Source organism: Cyprinus carpio, chromosome A3 (assembly GCF_018340385.1).
Source record: "Cyprinus carpio isolate SPL01 chromosome A3, ASM1834038v1, whole genome shotgun sequence".
Lineage (NCBI taxonomy): Eukaryota > Metazoa > Chordata > Actinopteri > Cypriniformes > Cyprinidae > Cyprinus > Cyprinus carpio.
The window spans coordinates 8,205,165-8,223,388 of record NC_056574.1 but is presented as its reverse complement, the minus strand read 5'-3'; the positions used below and the strand labels follow the sequence as shown (position 1 = coordinate 8,223,388).

Genomic DNA, 18,224 nt, shown 5'->3' with positions numbered 1-18,224 from the left:
CGTAGTTATTCTGTTTTTGATATCATCTTTTAATTTCTGACTAGTAATTATTGCAATAGTAACTAGTATATATTTCATTATAACTAGTAAGCATTCATTAGATACTAGTACTTATTTTTAGATACTGGTATTTATTCATTAGATACTAGTACTTATTTAATAGATACTAATAGTTATTAATTAGGTACTAGTTCTTATTTATTAGACACTAGTACCTTTTGTAATTACTACTAGTAACTATTCTTATCTTACTAGTCAGATCTGCTTTTTTACTCATCTTATGTTATGACTAGTAAAAAATGGCTACAGTAGAGTTCAATTTAAAAATGTACTAGTAAATTAAAAAATCGTACTAGGTACATTTTGAATAAGTACTAGTATCTAATAAATGTGTACTAGTATCTATTAAATAAGAACTAGTATCTAATGACTGAGCACTAGTTTTTAATAAATAAGCACTAGTGCCTAATGAATAATTACTAGTATCTAATAAATAAGTACTAGTATCTAAAAATAAGTACTAGTATAACAAGTACTAGTATCTAATGAATGAGTACTAGTGTCTATTTAATAGGTACTAGTATCTAATGAATGAGTTCTAGTATCTAAAAAATACATACTAGTACCCAATGAATAACTACTAGTACGTAAAAATTAAGTACTAGTCTCTAGTGGAATACATGCTAGTCAGAACTGAATAGTTGATATCTCAATGACGGATCCCCATAGAAGTCAATAGCAAAAGTTTAAATTTGTTACTATAAACAATATAAAAGTTACTAGTCACTACTGAATTAAGTACTAGTATCTAATACATGAGTACTAGTATCTAATCAATAAGTACTTGTATCTAATGAATAAATACTAGTACCTAATAAATAAGCACTAGTAATGAATAAGTACTAGTATCTAATGAATAAGTACTAGTAACTTTACAAAAGACACTAGAAAAATAAGTAACACTAGTACCTAAAAAATAAGCACTAGTAGTTAATGAATAAGTACTAGTACTTAATGGAAAAGATACTAGTATCTAAAAAAATAAGTACTAGTAACGTTAAATTAGATACTAGTGCAGTTTATAGATTAAATGTTACAACGGCTTGCCATACTTCGTCAGAAGTCATGACACCACACCACCAGCACCACCTGAACAAGTTTTTCAAGTTCCTTTCATGAGTTTACTGTTCATATTCGTATTTCTCGTGATGTCTATAGGCATTTTTTCCATTTAATCTGTTTCTGACCAGTTTCTGAGGCTGAATGTAGAACTACTTTTCTATTTTAATGTTTTCTTGTTACATTCATCATAATATTATTTGCTTACACTCTTTCTGACGCCCTTCCCCCCACATAGTTACAGGAAGTTTTTTGTAAAGAAAGTGAAAGCAAAGATAGCTCTACGTGCAGGTGCTTCTTCACATAATGTCTGAAACAGCTTTGTTTTTCAATTACAACAGATAAATAATGTTTTGCGTGATTTTGCATTTCAACTTGCACTTACATAAATGCATGTTTGTGGCAGCATTATTTATGATCTGTGAAGGTAAGTAAAGTATCCATTTACGTAATATATACCAATTTGAATACTTGTAATATGTTTTTTTTTTTTTTTAAGTCAAGTCACCTTTATTTTATAGTGGTTCATACAATACTGGTTGTGTCAAAGCAGCTTTACGGTGTTAAACAGGAAAATAGATGCAAGAAGTCAATAATGCAAGACGACAATAACAGAGTAGTTTTTTCGAGCTAAAGTCAGTTCATTGATGATTCAGTGATGTCATCATCCAGTTCAGCTAGAATATTCAGAAGAGGATCTATGACTTCTGGAAGCACCTCTTTTAGTACATACATGTTGTAAGTTTTGATGATTTGACAAGTTTATACAATTCTTCCTCTCCTATAGCAGAGAATGAGTGAAATTGTTCATCAGGGGATCTATAGTGCACTATCTGATGTGATACTGTGACTTATTGCTGCATGGTTAGAATTTTATCTCTAATAGTATTGATCTTGGAAGTAAAGAAGTTCATAAAGTCATTAATGCTGTGGTGCTGGGAAAGGTCTGTGTCTGTTGATGATGTATTTTTCATTTATTTAGCCACTGTTTTGAATAAATGTCTGGGGTTGTGTTTGTTTTCTTCTAAGAGAGACTAAAAGTAAGCAGATCTAGCAGTTTTTAGAGCTTTTCTATAAGTAGAAGTACTTTCCCGCCATGCAATACGAAATAGCTCTAGTTTTGTGTTCTTTTAACTGCGCTCCATTTTCTGGGCTGCTTTCTTTAAGGCATGAAGAGATTGCATCACAAAACAGGTAGGCTATATGTAGCCTATACCAAATACAGCATGAATAGCGGAACGTATTAAAATAATAGAGACTTCAAATGTAACCTTTCCTTCATCTCTCTCTTTTCTGAATGCATTCTATTTTGTTTTTAGGGTTCTTAGTGAAAGGTCCTTCTGGTCCTCTGATTGTTCCTCTGGGATCTTCGGTGGTTTTGCCCTGTTATGTTGATGATCCCTTACCTTTGAAAGGACTGAAGGTGATTTGGGTACGAACCGATGCCAATACTTTAGTGCATGTGTTCCAAGATTATGAGAGTCGACCAGATGCTCAGTATCAGGATTATCATGATAGAGCTCATTTCTTCACTGATAAAATTAAACATGGAAACTTCTCCCTCCGTCTGGAAAATGTGAGAGCTGAAGATAAGGGTTTCTACAGATGTAAGGTTTACACCGAGCAGGAATCTGATGAAACTCTCATTCAAATTAAGTCAGTTGGTGAGTGAAAATCTTTTGAGTTCTGGCCAATGTTTATAAGTTAATTTCACTTTGTTGTTTTTTGATATTTTGTGTATTCTTCCAGAGCATCTGATGGTATCAGGTTCCAATCATCCTGTATCTGCTTATGTGGGTGAGGACATCACTCTGAACTGCTTTGCAGACTCTCATATCCCACCTGAAGAGATTGATGAAGTTTCATGGAGGAAAACAGATAAAAATGAAATCATCCAGGTTCTGGTCTTTGAAAAGAATAAAATAATTCCTGCAGATGAGCGATACAGACACAGAGTTGATTTCTTCACTGCTGAAATCCCCAAAGGAAACTTCTCTCTCAGACTGAAGAGTGTCAGAACTGAGGATAAAGGAGTTTACATGTGTCAAGTGTTTGCTGGAAATTTTTAACAAAAAAAAAAAAAAAAAAAAAAAAAACTGGGTGAGCAAAAAAAAAAAAAAAAAAAAAAAAAAAAAAAAAAAAAAAACTTACAATGATCTACGAGACAAACAAATTTAGTTAAATGAAGATGTCATTTGCATGCTCAGTGTTGAGTTTTTTTTTTTTTTTTCTGAAGAACGAAAAGCTCAAATAGTGATGAATGTCCAAATATTTAATGCCATGAATGAATATTTTTTTAGAGGGTGACAAAAATGAAATTTGATTTTAGAATTTTAGAAAAAAGATTTTATACAGAGGTGGTAGGTATCTTTGTTGCATTGTATGCCTCTGGTGACTTTACATGCACTTTTTTCTAAAGTTTGTATGCCTGTAACTCAAGAGGTAATAAAGATTTCTTAATATTCTTTTTGATTCCGTTTCTAAAAAGGTTATTTCACCCAAAAATGAAAATTCTCTCATTAATTACTCACCTTTGTGTCATTTCAAACCTGTAAGACCTTCGTTCATCTTCGGAACACAAATTAAGATAGTTTTAATGGAATCTGGAGCTGTCTGACCCTGCATAGACAGCAACACAACTGAAATGTTCCCAAGTCCAGAAACGTAGCAAGGAGATCTGTAAAATAATCCATGTGACATCAATGGTTCATCCACAATTATACGAAGCTACGAGAATACTTTTTCTCACAAAAAAAACAAAAAATAAAAAATTTATTCAACAATTTGTCTCCTCCGCATCACCCTAGTGCCTTTTTTGGAGAATATCTGCTGGACGTATGCTGTTCTGTGTCAGCTGCGTCACGCCGATACGCTGTTTCCGTTCAGATCAAATCACAACAACAGGAAACAGATCCGGTGTGATCCAGGGTGATGCGGAGGAGACAAATTGTTGAATAAATTCATTATTTGTTTTTTTCTTTTGTGCACAAAAAGTATTCTCGTAGCTTTGTATAATTGCGGATGAACCACTGATGTCACATGGATTATTTTACAGATCTCCTTGCTACGTTTCTGGACTTGGGAACATTTCAGTTGTGTTGCTGTCTATGCAGGGTCAGACAGCTCCAGATTCCATCAAAACTATCTTAATTTAGTCTTACGGGTTTGAAACGACATGAGGGTGAGTAATTAATGACAGAGTTTTCATATTTGGGTGAACTAACCCTTTAACCAACTTTTCTTTTGGTACATACATTTTCTCTGAATGTACAATGCTCATGAATATTTAATGAGACTAGTACTGCAGACACTTGATAATTGGTTGGCTGTTGCTTAACAACTCACCATAGCATTTTAGCACCACACTGTTCTCACTTTAAAACCACAAAATTGTGTTTTAATACTAAGTTTTCCCGCATGCATTGTTATTCACTATACAGAGAAAGTTGTGCAATGATTTTCCTTTAATAAGTGAAATCAATGTAATGTTTGTGTGTCACAGGTTTCTCTGTTTTACACATAATTGTGTTGATTCTCTGTATTGTTGCATCTGGATCTGCTCTGGTGCTGTCTGTTCTGTGGTATCTAAAACAAAGATCATCAAACACAAGTATGTTTGCACAGAAACTATTCTTATTTGTTTATATTTAATTAGGTTTATGACTTCAAACAAGTGGACATTTTCAGTCCAACTTATATATGCTAAATAATTATTTAAATAACATTTCTGACTGAAATGTATTTTCTCTCTAGCTAAAGCCCTGTTTCTTCAGATGTCTGTAGTCACTGTACCAAACCTTTTTATGTTTTTTGCCTTTTTGTTCTGGGGTGTTATTGAAGGTGAGTATCTCAGCTGTAATAATTATGTATCTAGCATTCTAACATTTTAAGAAACTATAACTTTTTCTTAATTTAGCTTCATTTTAAACTATAAAATGGATTCATTCATGGTTTTGTAGAACAAAAATCAGTTTATTCCTTGGGATGTCATCCCTAATATTAAAATCACTGATTGTTTCCTCCCAGGATTTCTGAGTGAGACTGTTGCCTGCTGTGCTCATTATTTTCTGAGGCCTCTTCTTCTCTTATGGGCATCCCCACATTCAAAACATTTCCCAGGTTTGTTCACTTTTATGAACAAAATTTGTTTTAATCTTAGGAACAAATTGCATTTAACATATATTCACATAGAAAACACTTATTTTAAATTGCTTTTATTGTATTTTTAAACAAGTAAATGGAGTCTTGGTGAGCAATAACAGACTTCTTTCAAAAAAAAAAAAAAAAAAATCTTAATTTTACTTTTGAAAGGATCACTTCCATTTCAAGTGTTTTTGTTTATTTGTTTGTTTTAATCACATCATACATTATGTAGTTGTTTCGAGTTGTAGTTGATGTTTTGTAGTTCTGTTTTACAGGCAGTCGTGAAACAGTTGTGCACTGCATCATTCATCTACAATATTCCCTCTTTACAAATGTTGTTCATTCAGGTAGGCAAATTTGATTATTTGACCATATCAAATGATAGGATACTGATACTCAATAATGAAGTATTTTGGGTTCAGTACAAGTTAAGCTCAATCAGCAGCATTTGTGTAACTTTGTTTAAAAATAGCATAACGTAATTGTTGATGATTGCACATTTCTTCCTTTGTCCTAGTTCTTTTTAAATCGTTTTGGGAAAAAAGCCTGAGATATGAAGAATCTGACAAAGTCCTGATAACAATCCTCTTTGGGATAATGATTCTGATATGCATCGTCAATATTGTTTTCTGTAAGTATTTCTGTATCGTTCTTAGCCATAACCATGCTGCAAAAGCAAATGATATCAAATTGTTTTTCATCAGCTCGGCAGTGTTAATCTAATCATTTTATTTAAACATTTCTTAGAGAAATCTAAGCATTATACATTGTATATTGTCCATTTGATTCTGTTCTTCTTTATAAACGTTACTGTCATTCATTTAATTGTAACACAGATTTCAGCTTAAATTTAAACTCTATCATGTAAATCATTAGTATGCTTCAAAGTTCACACAATACACCAACAGAATAAACTATTTTTGTGTGATAACTTATTTCATGCAGTTACTTTATTGCTGGGTTATTCTTATCGAGGATATTTTTATGCCAACTTAATATCATTCAGTCAAGTGTATTTCTCTGTCCCTGTCGTATAGTTTATAGCTCTTTTAAAAACAAGTTGTGATAATTTGGAATATAAACATTTATTTTTCTTTGATATAGTATTGGCAGAACTCATCACATATAAAGACGTCCGTATACATGTTGTGTTAGACCTGGTTTCTGATATCGGTCATGATGTTCTGCCTCCATTACAACTCATCTTCCTGTTCTACGCTTTTGGAGCTGCCAGACGAGGTAAAAAAGTTTTTATAAACCTTTTGGATTTGTTTGTGTGTATTAAGTGAGACGTATAGAGACATTTTCGTGTAAACAAAAAAAAAAAAAAAAAACCTGACAAAAATCAAAAAACAAATTAAAAAAAAAAAAAAACCACCACACATAAATCATTTAAAACACATTTTAAAAAAAAAATTTACAAATGAACATTTTCATTTCTTTCAAAATACAATATAAATTTATCATAGAAAATAAAAATAAATAAATAAAATTTTTTTTCCCCGGAAAATATAGGTTTATCAAAGATAATAAATCTATATAACTGAGCACAAACTAGCCTACTAAATGTTTTTTTTTAACTTTCTCTCAATTCTCACACCTTTCTTAACTTTCTCTCTATACACAGCACTTTTTGTTCTTGGAGTGTTTCCACTGTTCTTAACTTTGACAAGATATGATTGGAACAAAGCATGTGTGGAAAAACTACAGTGTGAGTATTTGATGAATTACTTTCATAGATAGGCTAAATCAATGAAACTGACACGAATAACTCTCTCTTTGATGATTTTAAATTACTTACTGTTGAATAAGAAAACAAATAAATGTCATCTTCAGGAAAAGCCAAATCTTCCAACTCGTTCTGCAGCTTTCTTTCCTTTGTTTTTGTTTTTGTTTGTTTGTTTGTTTGTTTTTTCTTTACAAAGTTTAAAAATATATATATATATATTTTACTGCTATATGAAATTTGATAAACATTCTTACATTTTCATCATTTTCAGGTTCGCCCTTGTTCAGGAGAGCAGCGTGGTTAAGTTTCATGATAACAGTAAATGCCATAATGGTGTATTCTTACCTCATAGCGCTGGAAAAAGAAAAAGGTACAATAATGGCCACAGTTACATAAAAATGCCCAATTCAAGTGAATACTGTGAAGTGTTTATTCATTCCTCAAATATGATCCAATTGCAGATTGTGTTGGATGGGTCTGCGTAGCTGCTTTTCTTCAAGGTCTCTGGGGAATAGTTGTCCTGAAGCACTCGTTTGATGACCTGGGTACAGTATTGATTTACTTTTAATAATCTTTTGTGAGATTTTTTTTTATATTCTCCAAGATGGTTTCCTCTTACATTAAGAGTCTGGGTCATTTAAGCTTTTCTTAAATGCTGGTTTGACCCTGGTCAGTCAGTTCCCTGCCAAGAATTTCCCAGCGCAGATCTTGCTTCAGGTTCAGACTGATTAAAATTTGGTAAATGCATTAAAATGTTAATTAAATTCATCCAAGACGTAGATGAGTTTGTTTCTTCATCAGATTTGGAAAAATGTAGCATTTCATCTCTTGCACATCAATGGATGCTCTGCAGTGAATGGGTGCCGTCAGAATGAGAGTCCAAACAGCTGATAAAAGCATCACAAGTAATCCACACCACACCAGTCCATCAGTTAATCTCTTGAGAAGAGAAAATCTGTGTGTAAGCAAATTTATTATTAAGACGTTTTTAACTTTAAACCACTGTTTCTGGCCAAAATACGAGTCCATAATCCATTATAAAACTTCCTCCTATATTTTAGAAGGAAGCAACAGTTTGAAGTTAAAAACATTTTAATGATGGAGTCACACAGCTTTTCACTTCACAAGACTGGAGTGGTGTGGATTACTTGTGGATTATTGTGATGCTTTTATCAGCTGTTTAGACGGCACCCATTCACTGCAAGTTTATTAAGTATTGTACTATTTTTTTATATTTACATTGTCTTTATTTACTTTTATTTAATTATTGCAACATTTTTAAAATTTTATACCTGTTTTATTTGTTTACATTTTTATCTGCCTTCCAGATCTTCCTTTTAGGCGCGTTGTCTACCTTATTGGATCTGTCGGTGTTGTTCTAGTGAACTCTGTTGCACTGATGACAGAACTGATCATGAAAGTGGGTAAGTTAACACACAACCTTTTAACATCCCTCTGAACACTCAGAGGAAGTGAATCAGTTTAATGCGAATCAAGGTGTGCGATAACAACAGTATAAACAAAACACACTCTTTTTTTCTCAAAATGCACCAGACACTTTCTTATAAACACTCCATGTTACAAGAACTTCATAAGGACTTAACAAATGTTTACTTGTGAATGCACCACAAATCATATTGCACTATTTGCTTCTTAACCTTAAATACCTCTTTTGCACAATATCATGCACAGTTATGTAAAGTACTTGTATAGTCTGTCTTACGTTATGTATATGTGTAGTCCACTATATATAGTATATGTATAGTTAGATTACCGCTTTCAGTAAGTTAGTTATGTATAGGTTTAAACATTGTTCTTATGTCTAGTGTTGTATGCTTATATTATGTTTATTTATGTAGCACCGTGGTCCTGTGAGACATGACATTTTGTTCCACTGTATGTCCACACATGTAGCGGAAAGCTTGACTCGACTCGATATTTAGGGCTACATCTTTTACAATTACACTATGTTCCCATCTCCACATTTTATAAGACTGACGTCACATCATGTTAATGTGACGTGAGCTCATTGCAAAACACCGGTGTCATTCAAGAACTTCTACACTTGGTGGGTTTTGACACTTGATTTTTGTTTTAGAGTGTTATACTAGAATATGTGAAATGTTAAAGTGAATGCAGAGTTATCACAGAACAAGCACACTTTACAAATAGAGGAGTTTGTGTGGTTTAGAGTGATCCAACTTTGTACTCACTGTAGCATCTTGAATCCTCAGTTGATGGTGAGCGTGCGATGGAGGATCTGAGAAAAGTTGTCTTTTCCTCCGAATGCCTCTTTGTCTCTTCTGTGCTGCTCTTAATCATTTTCGAACCTTGTGAGTATAAACTAGACTTATTTTTATAAGCCATCACTTGTAATTACCTTGAAATCTAATGGGCTGATGTTCAGTCTCTGTTTGTTTGTCTTGATGTGTTGTAAATCTGTTTTTTTTTTATAGACTTTTTATTTGAAAATGTTCAGGACATTTAAAATTGCAGAAATTACACATTTCAGCTTTTTGAAGTCGTAGATTATCTAATAGCACTTTCTTTTTTTTTCTAAATCCACAATCAGCCATTATACAATGTAATGAATTTAGCAAAGCTGTGCTTCAGCTAAGACTGATCGATTTCTCATTGATACACTAAATATGTTTTCCACTGTTCTTCACACAGACATTAAAACGTTTCAGCAGCATTTCCAGGTTAGTATCATATATTTAAAGTTTGATATGAGATTTGATATGTATTTGATACTGATTAATATGGGATTTACAGCAAACGGATCTTATGTATAACGTTGCATTAATTTGAGATTTGTAAGTAAACCTGCATTATAGATGAAATTATCATGATGTGACCGCACTTTTCCACACTGTAAAAAACAAACAAATTGTGACATTTATGGTAAAATACCAGCAGCTGTGGTCACAAGAACTTCACCGTAAAAAATATGGTAGCAACATTTTAGGCTTTACAGACTTAACTTAAATTCACAATAAAATACTGTATTTCATTAACTGATGTAATGTTAATAAACCAACATATTGAAGTACTAATATCTGTTTTGAACCATTGTAATGCACTGATAACCACCAAAAACTGGTGGTGATGAGTCACATGATGAACCAATGCTCATCCAATGGAAATACTTATATATAGGTGGTGCACAGTGTCATTTACTAATCAAATTCACATAACACTAATCCCCATCATGGTGACACACAATACTGAAATAATGCAATAAACATTAATTTAACAGCATCAGATGTAAGATTAAACCCTACTGTACACAACTGATGAGAAAAAAACTAAGAAGAATCATGTTATTTAAAAAAAAAAAACATAAAATATGACTATATCAAATATTGTCACTAAATTAAACAATGACTTTTTCTTTTTCACTTCCAAAAAATGTATTTTTAACACTATTTTACTGTGAAATTATATTAAATGTAACTACATTTATTCACCGAATATAGTATGGAAACTTACTGTTAACCAGTTAACTGTAGCATTTTTTTTTTATTAACAGTCTTTTACTGTTAAAATCAGTCATTTTTTACAGTGTAGGTTCTTCAGGCAAGCAGCTTTTAGTTAATGAGCAAATAATTAACAACAGAACATTTTTCCAGTATGCTGAATATTATTTACTCTCCTTGTCAATCCAAACCTGTACGACTTTACAAGATATTTTTTGCAGGTATTTTTTAACTCGTGTGTCTCATCCTGAATGCAGAGAGAGGCCGCAGGAACTCCACACAATCTATCAAACCAGAACCAGACCAAAGAAGAAAAACATAAACCTCTAAAACACACAGAAAGAAACAAGTAACAGGAGGATGAGAGAAACAGAGAGATGCAGCCTGATTCAGAGCTTCAGCAATCATTACAATGACAGAACAAGATCCTGCCAGATTTACGTCACCGTTTACTCAGAGTAAAGGTTAATGAGTCCCTTCACAGGTCAAGCTGAGAGACCAGCCTTCTGTTAGTTTGTTTTAAATGTAATGAATATTTAAAGTGGTGCCAAAATATTTGGAAACTTAAGTGTTTTGGTAATTTACAGCGATTACTGAAGGTTTGAAGTTTTGTGCTTCACTACCTTGCAGTTCTGTGATTCCTCATTGGATATTTTACAATGCAGAATATATGTAAAAAAAAAAATGATATGATCAGTAAGTCATGGTAACTTATGTTTTTACATTACTTGAACTCATCAAAGAAAGATGAGCGATTTCAACATTCACAAGTTATATAAAATTCAACTTGATTTCAAGTTGGTTTAATGTCATTTACAGTTTCTATGCATATATGAACACTATATGAAAAGAATATACACTATTAGATGCACACTACATTTCACATCTCATTCAGTGCTAAAACGCAGTGCTCTTTTTTTTAAGGGAACCATAAATGTGTAAAGTGAAACCTGCGTGTATACTTGTAAATATTTTTACCTTTTATTTTTTATTTCTATACATACATACACTGTGTGTGTGTGTGATCTAGATAGAAAGCATTATACAGTGTGAATCTGGTTTATGTTGCTCTTAGTGATTCTGTTTTTTATTTTTGGGTGTGTTACGCCTGAACCATGTTTCTGAAGGCTGAATTAGCTCTGATAAATTCTGCCTTAAAATTCATAAATTTGGGTTCTCGTGTGTTATTGCTTCAGGTTTTCAGTGTCAGAAATCCAAGAATGACCCTTTATAAAAGTTTACCTTAAGAATTATTATTTTATTTTATTATTTTTTTTACACTGGAGCAGAAGTTGTGACTGACATTTTTCATAAAATCAAAAGGAGCTCTTCTGTGTATGAGATTATCTGTAGATTTCTAAAAAATAAAAATAAAAATAATAATAAAAAAAAGATATTAAATGACCACTGAATACAATAAATTGTATTGTTTAAGTTTGTTACATAATGGTGCACAACCTTGTTGACTAAACAAGACTAAACTAGATTTTTTTTTTTTTAAAAATTCAAAGTATTAGAAATTTTGTTTGTCTTTTGTCCTTTTTACTATTTTTTTTAAATGTCTATATAGTTTTTTTTTTTTTTTTTTTTTTTTTTTTTAGCCTATTTAGTTTTAGTTGTTTTAGTACTTAAACTAAACAAAAATCACAAATGTTGCCTTGGCACCTTGCTGAAATACGTTTTTTTTTTTTTTTTTTATTCTGTTTTATTGTATTTCAGTTATTTATTATTATTATCATTATAATTTAAAGTAATGAATCTTTCATATGGTTTTAGTTTTAGTTAAGGATAATAACCCTGGTATAATGTCAAGGGCTGAATCTTCATGGTTTTCCCATCATGTTTTGTACTCCAAAATCATATAAACTGTAATGTGTGGCACATTCACTTTATTGTGCTAAATATCTTTTGTGTTCTGCAGAGAAAGTCATTGAGGCTTGAGCGATGTTATAAATTCATGAAGTGCCATTTTGTGAAAGTGTAATCTTCTCCACAAAACAGCATCCGGATCATTTATCTGACACAAACAAACAACTAATCTGTTTATTATCAATGATCATCTTTATTTTATTAATTAAGGTTCATTTTTACAATTTATCTGCAGTTAAAAATTATATTTAAGATTTAATTATACTTAAGATGCCTATGAGAAAAACAATGACGTGAATAAATTACTAATTTTCAAGCTGTGCCTTAAACAACAGACACTTGTGAAGTAAACAGCCTTTCTCTGAAACAAAAAACACTGTTTTTATAACTGTATAATTTCTAGAGCATTGTGGGAATTGTAGTTTACATAACTGTGAGTCACAGGATACTGATTCATCAGTCTATTTCTAAAGTTTGAAGGTCCAAAATCAAAAAGGTTTAATTTTTGTTAAATATAATTTAAAAGAAAGTTAAGAGAGTTTTTGAAACATTCCACTCATTTTAAATACTTTTTTTTTTTTTTTTTTTTTTTTTTACAAATTATCATTAATTATTGCTACTCATAAAATAATATTATTAAATTATTAAACTATATTTTGTTATTATTGTTGAGATGTAATATTTTGTGCAATTTTCTCGATTTTGAAAAGGGAAAAGTAGTAAGCTGTGTATAACTAGTTGACTTCCAGCAGATGGAGACTGTCGCTCTCTTTCTGTTCTTGATTTTTACCTGAAAAGCAGTTTTTCCCAAGCATCAATTTGCATGAATATTTTGTTTAAAAGAAAAATTTTTTAAAAATCTCAGACAATTTTTAAAAGCGTTTACACTCTATGAAGGAGCTCAAAAAATATTTTTTTTAAAAAGTAAAAAGCTTTTTTCATACAAGCATACCATTACTCAAACTGAATTGAAGTAAATCAAACAGTTATCAGCAGGGCTTTAACATTTAGAGTTTTTCATTAACACAGTATTTGCATCACTGTCAGAAAAAACCGGAAATCGGCGGTTTTTATTTGAAACATTTAAAGCCTAGAGAAATGGGAAAACGGTCTGTGCCAGTCAATATCCCAGCATTTGGGTTTATTTACGTATTAACAGGTTTTTTGCTGCGGGAAACTCTAAGCAGCATTAGTATATCAATCATGACATATTGTATTCATTACTAGCTACGCTGGAATTAAGGTTTTTACCTATTAAAGCAAACTATTAAGTAAGTTACTAGTTTATTCAAGTTTTTTTAGTCTGTTATGACCATTTATCTTTTATATCTATTCAGTGTTATACAGTACAGGACATCATTAAAATCACTCTTGAGAAACATATTTCCTAGATCATGATGAATTTTATTGTTCTAAAAGCAAAACGTTCAGTTGGTTTCAGCAAAAATATAAAACAAAACACAAAATACATGCAAATTTGGCTTAAATTAATCATGAATCACAAGTTCGGGACAAAATGTTGTTTTGCAGTTATTTATCAATTTTGTGTCTGTATTCTTGGTTATTGTCAGTTATTCATCATTTTGTGTCTTTTTCTAAGGAACATAGTTTGTTTAATCTTTGGGTCTTAATAAGGGTGCCTTTTGGCACTCAGAACCTTTTCGATAGTACCGAGAGCGCTACTTGGGGACGACCCCGTTTGGGCATTTTCGACCACCACCAACTTGGTAACGATTTTAGTATACCATACTGCCTTTTGTTCGAGAACCAGATTAACTTCCTACTCTGGAGCCGGGTCTAACCACACAACTGTACTAACCGTGACATAGTAGACAATTGATTGGTGAACGCTGTTGAAAACGGCCTCACCCACCATGTAGTTAAAAACGCTGTGTAACATACTGTATACATTGTCAACTTCTTCGCAAGTATGACGCAGTGATGAATATACCTGGGATGCTGAGTTCCCGGCACTTGGAGCAATTTATCACTGCCAGTCGTCCTTTGAGATTCTTAGTCCTCCTTTCCGTTCTTTAACATCGCTTTAGTAGACGTCGACAGTCCATGTTTCCCATTATTGTGAAACCCTGAGACCCACTAACACAGCTCTGCCACGCGCCTCCCTCCGCCTGGTGTTAAGGTTGTTCTTTCTTTTGTTACGTTGTTTAAACGCCGTGTAGCAAATGATTTCGCTGTCGCCGGCTTCAGGTCACTTACTAGTATACAACACTCTCAGTGTGAATGCACCCTTTAACGATGTACTGGGAAACAGTTCCCGCAAAATCGTCCAGTACTTTATTAACTGTACATTTCGTTTCTGGGAACCTAAACGCGGTGCGAAAGGCCCTATGCAGGTTGGTAACGGGCTGAATGTTATGAGCTTGAGTAGTACGAATGTACATTTCTGCATGATTAGTTTTACAATATCTTTTACTCACATAAATAATAGTTTATCAGATTTCCAATAGTGCTTTTTAAATGATTGTTTGTGCCTTTATTGTTTAGGATAATGGGACTCTTTTGGTGGAAGGTGTCCGTTTTCATCCAGGCCCCAATCGTCTCCTGTAGGACCTCCATCTGTGTGTTTATGGACTTTAGAAGATTTTTCCCGGTTTGTAGATCTAAACAAACTGCCAACGCAACTTAATCTGCTTCTCGTGTGAGTCGGCATATTACGCTGTGGATCTGGCTTTCGCCGGACTCTGTTGGACCCTGGGATTGAATGCATAGATGTATGTAGACGCAGTTTGGAAAGGACGCCTGTGGTTCGAGTTTCCCTCGCAAGGTGCAGCTGTGTTTTCTTGATTCTCTCTCAGGTACAGTTTGGGCGGGTTAGATCCTCAGTGACAAAATATCATGAATCTGAGCATAAACCTCATGTTCAAAAGCAGCTTGTGTTTTTCTGGACTATTATTTGGGACATTGTGCTTTGTGTTTTCTATAGTCCCCATGTCCCGCTCAGAGAACCAAAAGTTTTCATCAGCAAATATACTGACGATACATGTTTTTATGTCAATGGTCACATCTCAGAAGACTTAAAGAAGTTTCTTTGGCTGTATTCTCACTTATGTTTAGTTAGTATCAACTTAGTCTCAGAGGTTTCTCTGAATTCATAAGAGAAATAAACGGACCGAATTATCTCTTATCTAGTAAGCTTAAAATAAAATGTGGTGGCAGTCTGCTCCTTTGGATCAATTACTAATTCTGAGATTCTCTTCTGAAATCTCTATGATATACATGTGAGGCTGAAGCCTATTTCCACCATAAAGAAAAAAAAAGGTTTTGGTAAACCAAAACTGAGAGTCATCATGGAAGGTCATTATAACCAAAATGTCAGACTTTTTTATGTCATAAATATGTCCACCGTCTAATTTTGATGGTCATATTTTTAACTTTTTAGTTCATTTTGACTTTTTTTCATTATTTGGTTTTACGGCCTCTTATCGCTTAATTTGCTATTTTAAGAATGGTGTATATAATTTTGACTTCTTATAATTATACTTTTTTAGGTTCGGGTTTTTATCTCATAATTATGGCTTGTATTTCATTTAGACTTTTATGTCACAAGTATGACTTTTTGTTTGTTATTATGGCTTAGTATTTCATTTTAACTTTTTAATCTCATAATTGTACTTAACTTATAACTTAGCTAATAATTGAGAACGGTCATATTCAGGGTTTTGTCTCATAATTTGACTCTAGTTTTGAGGTTTTTATCTCACATTTTGGCTTTCCCTATCTTCATAATTATGAATTTTTGTCTCATAATTAATGACTTATCTCATAAGCTTTGATTTATCATAATGCAAGTTTTCTTCTCATCATCATAATTATGACTCTGGTCTAATTATTTTTGGCTTGGTAGCTCAAATTTTGAATTTTATTCCATAATTATTATTTAAAGATTTTTTATAGTCTGGGTTAGCTGGGCTTTTCTGGATTACTGGTGCCTCAGAGAAAAATAGGAAAATGAAGTTTGATTAAATGAAATTTGATCTTCATTTATGTCATTGCTCAAGAGAAAACTATTGATGATTAAAAGTCAATGTGTCGGTTACATAAATGATATGGAGTTAAGCAATGGACGGTGATATCCATTTAGAAGTCTTTTTTGAGTTCATTTTGGTGCATATATGCATTGGAAGGCATTGTGCTCTGTGCCATTCTGGGGGAGTAAGGTATGTCCTGTGGAGACCAGAGGGGTTAACAGGTCTCCTTAGGAATATTCAGTCTGTTTTGCTAGGTGGGGGGAAGTCAATCCAACGATCTGGTTTTCTCTGAGTGTCAGACTGTCCATCTCTCTCGGATTACTTGCCCCAAATTACGACACAATCTCTTCTTCGAATTGAAATTGTCAATAATTGTTCTAATGGTGTTAATGTTGAAAGCCTGTTCTGTGAAAAGAGTCGGTTATCAGACTGTGGTGCTGGGAGTTGATTTACAACATCCTGCCTTTCTGTGGAATTCGGGCTCATGTTTCAACCAGGCTCACTAACTAAACTACAATATAATATGACTAACACAAAACCATTAATCATTGCATGACATTATAAGATGACTATTACAGACAATAAACCAACTTTTTGTTTTTCAGATTCAGTTTTTATTATACCGAGAAAGAAAGTTATTTTCTAGAAGATTTTCTGTGTTTGACAGACTTTATCACATTACATACTAAATTGGTGTGAAAACATGTAAAATCTGTTAAATTCCAGGAAGGCTTTATGATTTAGTGTGACATGCACAGACTGGTTTAAAACACGAGAACCAGTGTCGCATTACACAAACAAACCACTTGCTTCAAAAGGGAATTAAGCGAGAGGTTTGTGCTGTAAAGACCCTCAACATCCCACAGGATCCCAGCAGCTGCTTGCACATAAACACACACACAACAACACGCTGAAATATCCAGGACACACACATCCCCAGCTAGACACAATGACTTTACATCATCCAGAAAAATAAATCAGGGCATTTTAAGTTACTATTAAGTAAGTTACTAGTTTATTCAAGCTAGTTGAAATGGGAAAACACAACGGTCTGTTATGACCATATCAACTTTTATATCTATTCAGTGTTATGACAGTTGCCAGGACGCAAACTCTAAACACTCTTGCTTACATATTTCCTATATCATGATGAATTTTATTGTTCTAAAAGCAAAACGTTCAGTTAACGGTTTTCAGTAAAGAAAGATAAGTAAGTTTCTAGTTTACATTTTTGTTAGTCTGTACAAACTTTTAAAACTATTCATTATAATACAGTACATGACTTCGGTACCAAACTGTTGAGAACATTTTGCTAGATTTGTACATTTACTTTCTATGCAAAAACGTTCAGTTGGTTTTATCCAAAGCAGCTTGCAGGCAATCAGGCTAACACACTTTTTTTTACAATCATGAATCACAAGTTCGGGACAAAATGTTGTTTTGCAGTTATTTATCAATTTTGTGTCTGTATTCTTAAGGAACAATATTTGTTTAATCAATTTGTCAATTTTATGTCTATATTCTTAAGGAACAATATTTGTTTAATCATTTTGTCTTACATAAGGGCCTTTTGCACTGCAGGAACCTTTTCATAGTACCAGAACTAATTGTGGAACAACCCACTTTTGGGGGTTTTCGCACCACCAGAACTGGGTGTGATTTTAGTACCAGACTGCCTTTTTTCGAGAACCAAATTAGCTCCTACTCTGGAGCAGGGTCTAACCAGCACAGGTACTACCCGTGACGTAAGTAGACATTGATTGGCCAGACGTTTTTGAAATCGCCCCAACACACAAAAATCTAAAAACAACATACAAAAAAAATTTTGTCAACTTATTTCGCGAGTATGACGAGCAGTGATAAATATACGGATGCTGAAGTGCAGGCACCTGTAGC

The 18,224-nt window shown here is 32.9% G+C and overlaps 2 protein-coding genes across 2 annotated transcripts; both read left to right on the top strand.

Moving 5' to 3' along the window:
- Window positions 1-1,029: 1,029 nt before the first annotated feature.
- On the top strand, window positions 1,030-3,188 carry LOC122134163 (junctional adhesion molecule-like). The gene is made up of 3 exons (XM_042717220.1): window positions 1,030-1,546; window positions 2,439-2,783; window positions 2,869-3,188. Exons 1-3 carry the CDS (start codon window positions 1,468-1,470, stop codon window positions 3,186-3,188), a joined length of 744 nt encoding a protein of 247 aa, XP_042573154.1. The 5' UTR covers window positions 1,030-1,467.
- A 1,109-nt stretch (window positions 3,189-4,297) lies between these two features.
- LOC109091437 lies at window positions 4,298-10,823 on the top strand. The gene is made up of 13 exons (XM_042732254.1): window positions 4,298-4,729; window positions 4,873-4,959; window positions 5,146-5,238; window positions 5,538-5,609; window positions 5,780-5,893; window positions 6,367-6,501; window positions 6,890-6,973; window positions 7,263-7,361; window positions 7,453-7,536; window positions 8,320-8,415; window positions 9,226-9,324; window positions 9,665-9,693; window positions 10,728-10,823. The coding sequence occupies exons 2-13, from the start codon at window positions 4,893-4,895 to the stop codon at window positions 10,821-10,823; spliced, it is 1,068 nt and encodes a 355-aa protein (XP_042588188.1). The 5' UTR covers window positions 4,298-4,729; window positions 4,873-4,892.
- The last annotated feature ends 7,401 nt before the right edge of the window (window positions 10,824-18,224 follow it).

What these genes read in the sequence shown, in the direction of transcription:
- LOC122134163 (XM_042717220.1), top strand. Translation starts at nt 1,468, where the DNA reads ATGTTTTGCGTGATTTTGCATTTCAACTTGCACTTACATAAATGCATG. An exon ending in ATTATTTATGATCTGTGAAG is followed by an intron (nt 1,547 to 2,438) that starts GTAAGTAAAGTA and finishes TTTTGTTTTTAG; the next exon opens with GGTTCTTAGTGAAAGGTCCT. An exon ending in CATTCAAATTAAGTCAGTTG is followed by an intron (nt 2,784 to 2,868) that starts GTGAGTGAAAAT and finishes GTATTCTTCCAG; the next exon opens with AGCATCTGATGGTATCAGGT.
- LOC109091437 (XM_042732254.1), top strand. Translation starts at nt 4,893, where the DNA reads ATGTCTGTAGTCACTGTACCAAACCTTTTTATGTTTTTTGCCTTTTTG. An exon ending in ACATTCAAAACATTTCCCAG is followed by an intron (nt 5,239 to 5,537) that starts GTTTGTTCACTT and finishes TCTGTTTTACAG; the next exon opens with GCAGTCGTGAAACAGTTGTG. An exon ending in CATCGTCAATATTGTTTTCT is followed by an intron (nt 5,894 to 6,366) that starts GTAAGTATTTCT and finishes TCTTTGATATAG; the next exon opens with TATTGGCAGAACTCATCACA.